Source organism: Herpailurus yagouaroundi, unplaced genomic scaffold, assembly GCF_014898765.1.
Source record: "Herpailurus yagouaroundi ecotype Mexico unplaced genomic scaffold, PumYag 141, whole genome shotgun sequence".
NCBI lineage: Eukaryota > Metazoa > Chordata > Mammalia > Carnivora > Felidae > Herpailurus > Herpailurus yagouaroundi.
In genome coordinates this window covers 63,980,472-63,993,084 of record NW_024412396.1, presented here as the reverse complement: position 1 = coordinate 63,993,084, position 12,613 = coordinate 63,980,472, and the positions used below count along the sequence as shown (strand labels likewise).

The following is a 12,613-nucleotide window of genomic DNA, read 5'->3' as shown; positions in this document are numbered from 1 at the left end:
CAGCGTGGGTGCGTGGCTGCGGCCCCACGTGGGGGCAGCCCCGCCTACCGCGCGGACGCCCCCTCCCCCCGCACACGTGCGGGCCTTCGCCCCCTCGCAGCTCCCAGCGCAGCAGCGCCAGCGTCCGGGATCCCGGTTCCGGCACCGCGAGGCGGCGCGCCGGCTGCCAGGGGCTGCTGAGGGGCGGGGCTGCCGCCCGCATTGTTCCTCCCCGAGTGGCGGGCCCTCCCCTTCCCCCAGCCCCGGGCGGGGCGCGGGGCCGCCGTAGCCGCGGAACGTGGGCTCGCGCCCCGCCTTTGTCTCCCGGGCGCGAGCCGCCGCAGCCCCGCGCCCGCCGCTTGCTGCCAGAGCCGCTTTGTGCCGCGGCGCGGGGGACCGGGGCGTGGAGCCGGCGGGCGCAGCCTCAGCATGGACGTGACCGTCTCGGAGCTCATGGAGCTCTTCCTGCAGAGCCCGCTGGTGACCTGGGTGAGTGCTCCCAACTAGCTCCTTGCCTTATTGTTGGTGCACCGGCGGTAGCCGTACGTTCTCTCTTCCCGGGGTACGGGGTAGCTTCCGGAACGCGAGGGACTTAGTAAGTGCTCCTGGCCAGGGTCGGGGTCTGAGCCCCGGGGTCCGGAGGCATTTGCAACTTGGGAGCCGTTGCGCCTGTTCCGACCGGGGTCTGAGGGGGTACACCTGTTCCCACTCGGGCGCTGGGCTGTGTCCCTGGAGTGGACAAGGTCTGAGTAGTCACCTGGGCCCCCCCATGACTTGATCACTCGAGTAAAGGACCCACTCTCCAAAAATATCCTCGTGTAGTTTCTGAATCCCTGAGGCCGGGTGGATGGCGGTGGGGATTGGGGGTTTCCGAGTGAGAACGTTTACAGGCTGGGGTCGGCGCAGTCCTTTCCAGTAGATTTGAGACGTGAGAAATTTATTGAAAACTCCCTTTTGGGTTTTTTTTTTTTCTTCCCCCTCCGCCCTGGAACGCTGGAGAAAAGCGGGGAGGAAGTTTTCCTCCTCTCTGGCTTCTGTTGCCTGGCACGAGGAGCGGGTAGAGGCCCTAGAAAAGGGTGGGCTTGGTGCCTGCTGAAGGGTGAGTGGGTGTGGGTGACCCCCTTTTCCTACACCGTCCCTGCTCGCCTTTACCCGAGAGAGCTTTAGACTGTGCGCTTGGAGGTGACTTTTCCTGTCTTTCTCTTTATGCCCCTTTCCTGGCAGGTGAAAACTTTTGGCTCATTTGGAAGCGGCAACCAGGACAACCTGACAATGTACATGGATTTAGCGGATGGCATCTTTTTGAACCAAATCATGTTGCAAATGTAAGTTATCTACAAGGAGAAAGGAAAAAATGATGCTTCAGAACGTTTAAGGTTGTAGAAATGGAACATGAAGTTGAAACAGGAGGGTTCTTTGCAGGCAGGGTCCCTGGTATTGCAGTATAGTATGAAGGTGACTTCTTTCCCTTGGGGATATGGAGAATTCCAGGACAGCAGGTTGGCAGCTTGTTTGGTACATTTGAAATTGAACGACTATCATCCTCTTGGTCTAGATAGCACAATTGACTTCAAACTCAGATACTTGAGGTTTGAACTCTGAAATAAAAAAACAAAACAAAACCCTTTTTGGGGGCAAGGAACTGTAACGGAGCGTCTGGTTACAGGAAGTGTCTAGGGTGGACCCAGAGCATCTGTGAGGGACTATAAAGTTCCACTGTAGGTTGGGATGCCTGTGTTTCTGAGCTTTCCATTTCATCTTGTTTTCAGTTGCCCCGAAGCAAGTGCAATTGGTTAAGGCCCTTCCCCTGTATTGGATTTGAAGTCACTGTGTTAAGAGAGGCCCTGGGAGTCTCAGTGCTGTGGTACTGTTTGTCTTGAAGCACTCGCAGCTTAAACAGGGTCTTGGTGGAAGTTACACTTGTTAGCATGTATGTCTGACCACATCCTTTCCTGTTGCTGAATTCTGCAGAGCCTGTTTGATTGACAGCCTGCCACACGTAGGTGTCGGCTCTCCACTGCGTTCTGTTTTTAACCCAGAAAGTGCAGGGAACACATTGGAACTGAGTGTCAGCATGATTCACAAGCCCTGGAAGCAAAATAAAACATTCTAATGTTCTCTGTGGATCGGCCCCTTGTGCTCACCTACTCACCTGCAACTAAGCAAGTTGTCATACTTGAACATGAAGCCATTAGCTAATGAGAATCAGCTTTGCGGCCCACACAGGAGGAGCACTTAGCTTGGGCATATTCAGAAAGTGGTTTAAATAGATCTACCTAAAAAGGCCTGTTTTTTAAAATTCCCTGGCAACACTCCTTCTTTTAGTAAGTCCTTGGGTGTCATGTTGTGTGAGAGACACTTCAGTTTGCCTGTTTCTTAATCTTACCAATCTTGTGTTTGGTTAGATTCTAAAAAGACAAATCTGTTGCCACTTTGGCAGCTCTTGTCTGAGAACATTGATGAAAACGAGTTTTCCTGGGGTTGTCAAGCGTCATATTTAAGTTCTGGCAACTCTACCCCCATTTTGGTGGACCCCGAAAGTTACTGGATTTCATTGGTTCGGTGACCAGTGTGTCCTTACCCAAGCCCAAGACTGTTTAATTAAAAACAGCAGTATCCTCAGCTTTTTCATTCAGTTTTTACACCCAGGCGGAGGGGAGAACAAAAGCCCTGGGACTGTTTCTCTTTCTTCCCTGACCTTTGGAATTCCTGAAGCGTTTACCACTTGCTTGTAAATCAGGAGAGCCTGTTGGACCATTCCTTTGAGAAATGCCAGCTCATCACTTGTTCACACTTGGCCCGTGGCTAAATTCAGTTTGAAGGGCTTCTCCACTTCCCTGGACAATTTTACATGGTTTCTCCTCTGTAATATGCGAAGATAATCATTCTAGAAATGGGAGCTGATAAGTCCTCGAGCTCTTATGGCCTCAAGCAGTGTTTCTGGTGCCTTCTGGCCAGGGTCAAGAACAGAGGAAAGGACACCAGGAAGCTGTTTGGGTGGCTTTCTGAACAAGGAAATCAAGGAGTGAATGGCTTCAGCAGCACACCGTTTACAGAATGACCCTGTTCCAGGTGATAGCAATCAGAACGTTGTTTGCACCTGGAGGCGGGTGGGGATCGTCTGGAAAGGAGACACAGGTGAACTTTTAGGGACGGCAATACTGATCTGTACATTGATCAGGACATTGATCATGAAATGAAGGACGTTTCATTTTTCAGAACTCATCAAGCTGTAACTTAAGATCTGTGCATTCGCTCTATGTAATTACCTCAATTGAAAAAAAAAAAAAGTGTTCCAGCCCTAGTGTTGACAGCCTAGGTAGCCAGCCAGGGTTTGAACCCTAGGTCAGCTTACACTCGCCAAGTGAGGCTGGGCACACACAGCTCAACACTTCAGTTTGCTCATCTCTAGAATGGGAAGTAAATTGCCTCCTTTAAGCGATGGTTGTGAGGATTAAAAGGGATGATGTGTTAGCGATTAGCACAGTGCTTGCCACTTAACAGGTATTAGTATCAATTATATATGTGCCATCTTAATCCAGAACGGATTTGAGGTGCCCCTTAGGAGTTTTTCTAGTCTACCTTTCTCCTACGTTGTTAGTCTCCTAGATTACTGCGTAGCTCATAGCCTTGGTCCTCTCTCAGCAAGCGCTAGGGCACAGCTGGACGCTGGGACCCGAGTCCAAGCCCCATATTTGACACTGTCTGTAAGCCTTGGTGTTCACTTGTGCCAAATGGAGAAATGTCAGGCTAACTAGCAGGTAAGTGATAAGGCGATTCTGCCTTATCTCCTATGCTGATAGCTCCAACTGTGTGCTTCTTGCCTATTTTGGTAAATTCTCCCCAAATTGGTAGGACCTGGGAAAATTGTAGAGAGCAGTGTGCTCAGTGGGTTGCTGGAGCTCAGATAAGAGGCATGTTACCTAACACTTCAGAGCCATATGGATGCCGGTGGGGGTCACGTGGCTGCACCTAGGCTTTGTCTCCGGCAACTGAAGAAGGCCACGGTAGTAGTCTCTTGGCCCTGGCCTCACGGTGACATCAGTGCCTGGAAGCAGGAAAGCCCTGTGGGCTCAGCTTTCAGGGGAGGCCCAGGTCTAGGAGAATTCTTTAGTGAAAGGCATTGAGTGGCTTGGAACAAGATGCATAGGGCACCCTGCTGAATAGTGCCTCTGTAAATGCAGTCTTTCTGGGTGATCTGCTGGTACCCAAGGGAAAACAAGATTTCTGATTCACTTTGGACACGTTTCTCACTGTCTCGTAGCAAAAGTATTTAAGCACTTGTCTGCCTGATGTTTTCAGGGACCAAGTTCACGTTCCCTTCTCTGCCACTTACTAGTTCAGCCACCTTGGGCAAATTACTTACATTCTCTAAGCCTCAACTTCGCTATCAGTAATAAGGGGATTATATTTTATAAACTTGGGAGGATTGAATAAGATGATGTGTATAGGAAATGCCCAAGAAACGTCCATCATTGTTGGGAGTGAGGCCTGGGCCATGTTCGTGCGTGCACCCCCGTGCCTGCTCCAGCGTGCATCTGTACTTCTGAGAGCAGACACCTTCTGATTTGAGGCTGTGGCTGTTGAGTGCAGTTGGGAACTTGGGATTGGGACTGAGAGCCTGTGCCCTTGCAAGGCCTGTGGGAAGTCCAGCACTATTTGCTTTATTCAGACTCCCTTCTTTACCCCTCGTGCTCACTGCAAAATTCAGGATCTTTTTCAGGGGTTAGAAACCTCCTCAGGCCTAAGTTTCTAAAAGGCATTTGAAGGATAATTTTTTTTTCCCCTAGTGTGCTGGAAGAGGAGTTCTATTCCTATTCGGTATCTGTGAAAGCTGAGGATATAAGGGCAAATACTTGTTGTTGAATGAGTTTGTGTTGGCAGGAAAGTGTTGGCGCAAAAATTTTTACTTGTGAACTTAAGTGATTTCCTTTTTTGGCTACAGAGTATGACATGGGGGCTTTGAGTCCTTAAAAATAACACCAAGGGGGCACCTCAGTCAGTTAAGCATCTGACTCTTTAGCTCAGGTCATGATCTCATGGTTTCTGGGTTTAAGCCCTGGGTCAGGCTCTGCATTGACAGTGCAGAGCCTGCTTGGGATTCTCTCTCTCCCTCTGTGTCTCTGTGCCTCACGCACTTGCTTGCTGTCTCTCAAGTTGAAAAAAAATATATTTAATTACACCAAAAGTTTACATTCGTTGCAGGAGAATAAGAAATGGTGAGCAAAATAAAATTACCTATAATTTTACCACAAAGAGGTAGTAGTGCTAATCTGTGTCTTCTGAATGTCTGTAGTAAATAGGTATATGTTCCTTAATATATTTTTATGCAAACTTGGGCTCATGCTGTTGTTTTTTTAACATCCTTTTTTTTTTTTTTCACTTGTGATATATTGTGGACATCTGTGTCAATACGTTTCTTGACTCAGGTTTAAATTTTGGAAGCCTTTGGAATATAACCAAAGTTGGGGGCTGGCTTTCAAAAAGGAGGGGGGCAAGATTGCTATAAACCTAAATCATAACTCTCTTTAAAATTCTAGGGCAAGTTGATTTCCTTTTTTCTAGTTAGAAGTTTTTATGAGAAGGAGGCCCTGGGGGCCCCACACTTTGGACTTGGAACTCTCTGAGATGGGACACACTGCCAGATATTTGTACCCCCAGTGCCTCTCTCCTGCCCTCTGACATCTAGATATTGTGGAAAGAAGATCTTGTTGTTAATGATGGCTTTTGGGGGTGTGCAGTTGGTGCAATGGTTATATGATGTCCTCTTTCTGGGATCTAGGACCAAGTACGGCCAGTGTGACCTGGCCTTCACAGAATGACAGTCTAGGGCTGGAAGGATCCTACAGTCATTTTGCAGATGAGCACCCTGGGGCCCAGAGAACCTTGGCCAGTCCTGCACCCCGGACTGGAGTCTGTGTCTTCTGACCCATTTCCTGCAGCATAGAAAGGTGGAGGTTACTCAGTGCTGGGAGAGTGAGGATGAGCCTTACTTAACCCTAGTTGACTTTTGTTTCCAGTTGTTTCCTCATAACCTCTCTACCCTGAGAGCCTCAGTTAGAAGATGGGAGTACTAATGATCGTGATAATGAGTCTAATTACTCATATGGTAAGCATCGAATGAGGCTCTTTTGTAGTGTTGTTTCTCTTAGCTGAACTGGGAGAACAAAAGCCGAGATGGTCAGAGGCTTCCCTGCTGTTATCTGAGGGGCACCCAGATCTCCACCGCCCCCCCCATGCCTTGTGCGTTGTGCCTTTGCTCACGCAGTGAACGTGTATTCCACCACGCGTGCCGAGGCCCTCTGACTCAAAGCTGGGACCGCAGTAGCAAAACAGAAAAAGTCCTGCGTGTTCTCGAAGTTCAGTTTTAAGAAGTACTTTAGTCACATTATGAACTTGTTTCTCATCTCTTGAGATACCTAAGCAGAGGAGAAGTGAGCCTTTGAGATAAATTATTTGTAATGTTAGGTATACTTCTGTAGCTAACAATGCCTTTGTGGTTTACGTTCTGAATGCCGCCTCTATTCCTAAATTAATTTCCACTGAACTGTTAACCTTTGTTTTCTCAGTAATGAATGGCTCCAAGAGAAATCTAACGTGCAAATGGCTTGGCCAGGCTCCATTACCGTGTGGGGACAATAAGACATGTTGTCACATGACAGTTGAAAAGAGATTCCCTGGTTGACCCAAGGTACCCATGCGATTATTTTAGGGGATACAGGGTGTTCAAACAAAATCCATGGCTGACAACATGTAATGTGTAAAGGGGTTTGCGTACACATGAAACAGGGTAGGGACTCGTGGTGTATATGTCAAATGTTTAACGGCTGAATTCCGAACAGCTCATGTTATTAAGAAAAAGATTATACTTCCAATGACATTTGAAAAGATTTCTATTTGTAAATTTTTTTTGGTCAGTTTTGTGTTAGTTGGCTTTGGGATGAGTCGAGTGGCATTGAGGTTGATTTCCTTAACTCTCCCCCCCCACCCCCATTCCTGTGCTCCTGTCTCCTTGTGGGCCGATTACTGAGGAAGAGGCTGACTCTGCCTTCACACCACCCCGGGGAGGTTCAGCACCCTTATCACGGAGCCAAGATGACAGATGATGAAGCCCTGAAAACAGCCCTCATTTCAGTTAGCTCTCTTTGTGGAGGATGGGACAGGCACCTGGGAGGGAGGGCTTTGTTGTGGAAAGCATCGCGTGGTACCTGGGGAGGCGGAAGCTGAATTTCTTTTCCTGACTCTGTTCTCTTCACATAAACATTTTTGAAAAATGTTCTGGACGTAAATGAGAGGAATGATAAATCACTTGATTCAGATTTCTAGTTTCATCGCAGCTGGACCTGACTTTTGCCTGAGATTGGAAAATAAATGACGCTTTGGGGGTTTCCCACATGAATTATTTATATCTCTGCTCTTAGCCTTTCTCATAGGGTGCGTGTATGTCATACCCTGTCACAGACTCGGGTTTTTCGGGGGTAGAGTTGTGTCCCTGAAATGTCAATCACCGGCAGGACCAGCCTAGACCAATCTGGTTGACGGGGTGGGGGAGGGGGAGATGGAACTTTAATAATTTTGATTTATTGTCAGAAAACATCATTTTTTTTTCCTTTTCTTTCTTGGTATTTAGTATATTTTGGTCTGTTCAGACTTGAACATTTTGTTTTATTTTTTTTAAGTCTGTTTATTTTGAGAGAGACAGCGTGGGGGGCGGGTAGAGAGAGAGGGAATCCCAAGCAGGCTCCCCACTGTCAATGCAGAGCCTGACACAGGGCTGGAACTCATGAAACCGTGAGATCATGACCTGAGCCAAAGCCGAGAGTTGGACACTTAACTGACTGAACCACCCAGGCGCCCCTTAACCTTTTTAATCTTGGAATCTTGGGATGGGTTATTGGTTTTTATACAGTATAACCTTTTGGGTCTGCACTGGCATTTGGTGGTGGATTATGGGTGTTGCTAGCAGTAGGGATGGAAATAGCATTGACTCCAGCCGGGGGATGGGGAAGCAGGGAGGTGATGCCCGCCCGGTCAAGGTCTGGGACTTGGCAGTAGCAGAATAAGGAGAGATAGCATTGACCCCAGGCCTGTGATGGGCTAGGTGCTGCGGGATGGGGAAGCAGGGAGGTGAGGGGGCGCCCCCACCCAAGATCCGGGGATTGGCAGTAGCAGAATAAGGATTTGACTCAATCCACAGTCATAGCTGCATAGTAACCGAGGCTGGAGGGGAGGACGGGAGGTCCACTCTTGCCTGGGAATGGGGGTGCGTGGCAGACGATGCGATACGCAGTTTCCATTCTCCTCTTCCTTCTCTAGTGACCCCAGACCGACAAATCAGCGCATCAACAAGCACGTTAACAACGATGTGAACCTCCGCATTCAGAACTTGACCATCTTGGTGAGAAACATTAAGACCTACTACCAGGTAAGGGCCAGGAACTCTGTCCCCCCAGGGTTCTGCTGTGCATCTGGCAGTCTCGTCACTCAGGCGGTTTCCCCACAGGAAGCTGAGAGGAAATGGCGTTCGTGGTTAGGCATCTACTCGCTAACGCTTGGTGTGTTTTCACTTTTGTATTTTTTGGGGGTGTCATGAGAAGGGTCTGATGTTGGATCACTTTGTCTGGTGAACGTCCTTTGAGCTGTGTGCCCAGCATCGTGTATGGTGTGGTGGGGATTCCCAGAGATGGCCCTCCATTCATAGCCGCAGCCTCAAGCATGCAGCTGAACGGAGACTGGCTCCGGGGAGGCGGGGCGGGGGCACCCTGACGTGGTGTCACCCACAGCTCAGTGAGCTTTTGTTCAGGAGCAACTGCAAGGGTTGGGGTGGGGGGGACCACAGAAGGGTTATGCTTGAGCCCCCAGCTTGCAGACAGGGATTCATGGTGAGGAGTGTCCGTTTGTTAGGGTCTCCCTGTATCTCACTGGCAGATAGGTGATGGGTTGGGCAAGGGGGCCTGCCGGGGAAGGCCTGTTAAAATCCATCCCAGCCTTGGGAAGGTCAGGTGAGAGTCTTTGATATTGATTGTAAATGGATTTAAACTGTGTGTCTCAGAACCCTGGTTTTCCAACTTCATAGCAGTGAAACAAGAATTCTTCCCTCTGTGCATTTTTCCTGAAGCCCCAAGTGAAGCCCTAGTGACTCTGATTGACTTGACAGGTCCTAGTGGTCTCTACTCAGCTCCCCTCTCTCCCTCTGGGGATCTCTATGGGTTCCCAGGACCCCAGGGAACACCATTTGAGAACGACTGCTCAAGAACAAATCTTTTCCAGAATTCATGCTGGGGCTTCCCTGATTGCTTGGGCAGACTCTGCCTCTGAGACCTGTTCCTAGCATCCACTTTCTGGACTGTAACTCCGTCTTGGTGCTGGGGTTCAGGGGCATCTTTCAGAGTGGAAAGATCCCTGCAGACATGAGGTAGGCTCCCTCTCTGTCCTGTGTGGTGCAGTGGTTGCTGGCTCTGAGGTGAGCTGAGGCCTCATGCAGGGCCAGCTCCTGCTGAGGGCTGTGGTGGCTGCAGGGGCCCTTCTTCTGACTCAGTACAAATTTGGGAGCAGATGGGAGAGGGAGGGAGTGGACTGTGTCCGGGGTTTTCCGAGATGATTGTTTCCACCCTCTCATTGAGATCGGGGTGTGTGAGAGAAGGCTTCGGTGCTAGGACACTTTCCTGAGCAGCCAGTTCCACAAGCCACCTGAGCTCATTCCATGGACCAGCACCTTGGACTCTCTGAGCAGCTTCTGGGAGACTTAGGTCCAGCCCTGCCCTATTAGTCCCAGGTAGATGCCAGCTGTGCTGAGGAGAGGGCCTGAGCCAGCTGGATCTGTGGGGTGAAGTGGGTTTGTTTCCTCATCTGAGGGGTGCCACACTCGGGGCCGGGCGTGCTGCAGGCAGGCAGGAAATACTCAGCGAGTGTTCCCCTGGAGACGGCCACAGGCAGGGGAAGTTGGGTAAAGGTGATTGGCCTGCCAGTGAACTTGAGTCTGGGCGTGGAAGGGGCTGTTCAGCATGTACTCAGGGCTTGATCCCTGTCTGCAGGTGCCTTCAATGGTGTGTGCTAAGTGCCTGGAGAAGTGGATGGTGCAGATAGTTGGGAGAGACAAGATCTCTAACCCATGCTGCAGGGTTGGAGAGGGGGAAGGCTTCTTGGAGGAGGGGGCACCTGAGTGGAGTCTTGGTAGGTGGTTGAGTTTCCAAGTTTGGAAGGTCTTGGGAGAGAAAGGGGAGGGGTGTAGAGGTAGAGGAAGACATGGAGGCACGAGACAGGTCTGTCCTCGATCTGTCAGGGTCCACATTTTCTGCAGCTGCTCAAATGAAGGTTTGTTTCACTAAGTTTTAGATGAATCAGAACTGGAGAGGATATGAACATAAGAGATCCCGAAATTCAGAACCGGTGTGCAAGGCTGGCCAGGGCTAACAGCCCGGTCGATAAGTTGACAGGTGTGTCTCAGGCCCAAGACATGGCAGGGAGGTGGTACCCTCTCCCTGGTTGGTGGCAGTGATGAAGGGCTCAAGTGGAGGTGATGGCGTGCAGGGGCTGTCCTCTGCTCTTGCTGGTCCAGGAGGTCGCATGCTGATGGTGAGCAGTGGCTCCTGACAGTCCAGCCGAAGGGAGTTTGACGCTTATTTGAGACAGCGTCCGTTTGGAGGCGGATTGCTGCTCTGTGTCAAGTTCCAGAAGGTGAGAAACTGGGAGGAAAAGATGTCTAGTCCATGCTCAGGGCCCAGGAAGTCTCCGAGGTAGAAGGGAGGACCCTGCATCCTTGTTCTGCTTCTGCACTGTTAACCCTTCGAGGGCAATGCTGGTGTGCATTAGCAGCCCGGTCCAGAGTGAATATTTGCTGAAGGCACTTGCTCAAGGCCGCAGAGCCGTTCTTGCCCCTCAGTCCTGCTTACGTGGAGAAGGCTAGCAGGCCATTTGCTCTCTGGGCTGGCACATGTTAGACGTGGGCAGTTGTGTATATTTTTTCCTTCCGATTTATTGTAAAATTAAGCTCTAGTTCTGTAAGTAATATGTGCTCTTTGTAAACAACTTGGAAAATAAGTAGCAAGAAGAAAAGAACACCCACAATCCCACCACCTAAAGACAATCCCTATTAACGTTTTTACTGTTTCCTTCCAGTGTTTGCATGAATAGTTTTTGTTTTACATGGTTGTGGTCGTGCCATATATACAATTGCATATCCTGCCTTTTTTCCTTCCACCTGACATTCAAGTGTAGACATAATTGGTTATTATTATAAAAGGTCACTCAAGAAAAGTTTCCAAGAGAAGTACTGCCCGAGTCCCTTTGTGAAAGTGGCCTGGCAGGTTGTGAGGGCTCAGGATGAAGCAAGACAAATGTCATTCCTTATTGTTACAAGGGTGGCCTAGAAGGGTGAGAGGCTGCCCCCAAGGGAGTGGGACTCCCACTTGGCTGTGGCTTTTCAGTAGACTTGAGACATTGAGTCTTGCCTGTGGCTTTTCTGAGACATTGAGGTCACAGAAGCCAGCCTTGAGTGTTGTTTGCCAAGCAGTGGTTCTGCCTTTGGCGGTCCCCTTCTTTTCAGAGGCACCATGGGACAGGGACAGTTAGAAAGGATGGGGACCTCTCTTGAATAGCGTGGGCTTCTGTCACAAGGAAACTCAAGTTTTGGCTCTGAAAACCTTCGGAGACAACGATCCTTGACCTTTTGCTGGAGCAGAACATAGACGGTGGGTAAAAATAAGCATGGCCAGTCTCAGTCTGACCATTGGTGTGTCAGCCAGATCTCAGGCTGCCTTCTGACCTGCCGCTTGGACTTCTCTGCCGTTGGGGCCTAGATTCTGCATTTTAGAAGTTCTCCAGCTGTTAGTCTTGCCATCCTTCCAGCAGGATTGGGAATCACTGGGCTTTCTCAAAGTGTGGTCCCCAGGCCAATGGTATTGACATGGCCTAGGAACTTAGTAGAAGTGGGGATCCTCAGGCCCTTCTGCAGACCTCCCCAGCCCCACAGTCTGTCTTAACAAGCCCTCCAGGTGATTCTGATGCACATTCTCGTGGGAACCAAGGGTTAGAGCGTTTCTAGTGATGTCCAGAAGAGGCATCTTCAGCCAGGTGTCCCCAGGTGACTCCTGTCCATCACGTACAGAGGCACATCTCATGTGTCCTGGGACAGTGAGGCAGAGAAGAGAGTGCCTGGTTTGGTCTGTGGCTTTTGCAGAAGAAAAGGCTGGCAGTCCAAGGTGGAGGTACCTGCTCCAGGATGAGTCTCCGCAGATAGGACATGTGCTGAGCCTTGGAGGAAAGTCAAGCTTAGACCAGAACTGCACGCTGCTTCCGGCCACCTGGCTGGCCAGCTTTGAGCCCGGCATCATGTGATGCTTGTTTCAGTGCTCAACGACCAAGCCCTTCTTCATCTGAGTCTTTTTTAAGTTAAAGTTTGGATTTATAGAATGGTTCTTTTTTATATTCAGATTCTTGAGTGTTTATATTAAATGCATGTTCATTTGATAGTGGAGCCAGTAGGAAAATATGGCTAGTATAAGCAGAAATCCCTGGTGCAGCAGTGGCTGTGCGTTTGTTCTTTGGGGTTTGTGCGTGAGTGTCCCATTGCCATTACCTGCCCTGGATACCTGCACCCTTGTTCTGCCTCCTGACAGTCAGGGCCTACTTGTCA

General features: G+C 49.7%; 1 protein-coding gene across 4 annotated transcripts in view; it reads left to right on the top strand.

The window, feature by feature from the left end:
• Nucleotides 1-280: 280 nt before the first annotated feature.
• CCDC88C (coiled-coil domain containing 88C) overlaps nucleotides 281-12,613 on the top strand; it is a 130,517-nt gene continuing 118,184 nt past the window's right edge. For 2 of the 4 annotated variants that reach the window (XM_040478019.1, XM_040478017.1), the window contains exons 1-3: nucleotides 285-468; nucleotides 1,204-1,304; nucleotides 8,296-8,404. In XM_040478019.1, the coding sequence (XP_040333953.1) occupies nucleotides 409-468; nucleotides 1,204-1,304; nucleotides 8,296-8,404 (270 nt within the window). In that variant the 5' untranslated portion in view covers nucleotides 285-408. Of the gene's footprint in view, nucleotides 469-1,203; nucleotides 1,305-8,295; nucleotides 8,405-12,613 lie in introns of all 4 variants that reach the window. The other 2 variants (XM_040478020.1, XM_040478018.1) reach the window with 2 other exon arrangements.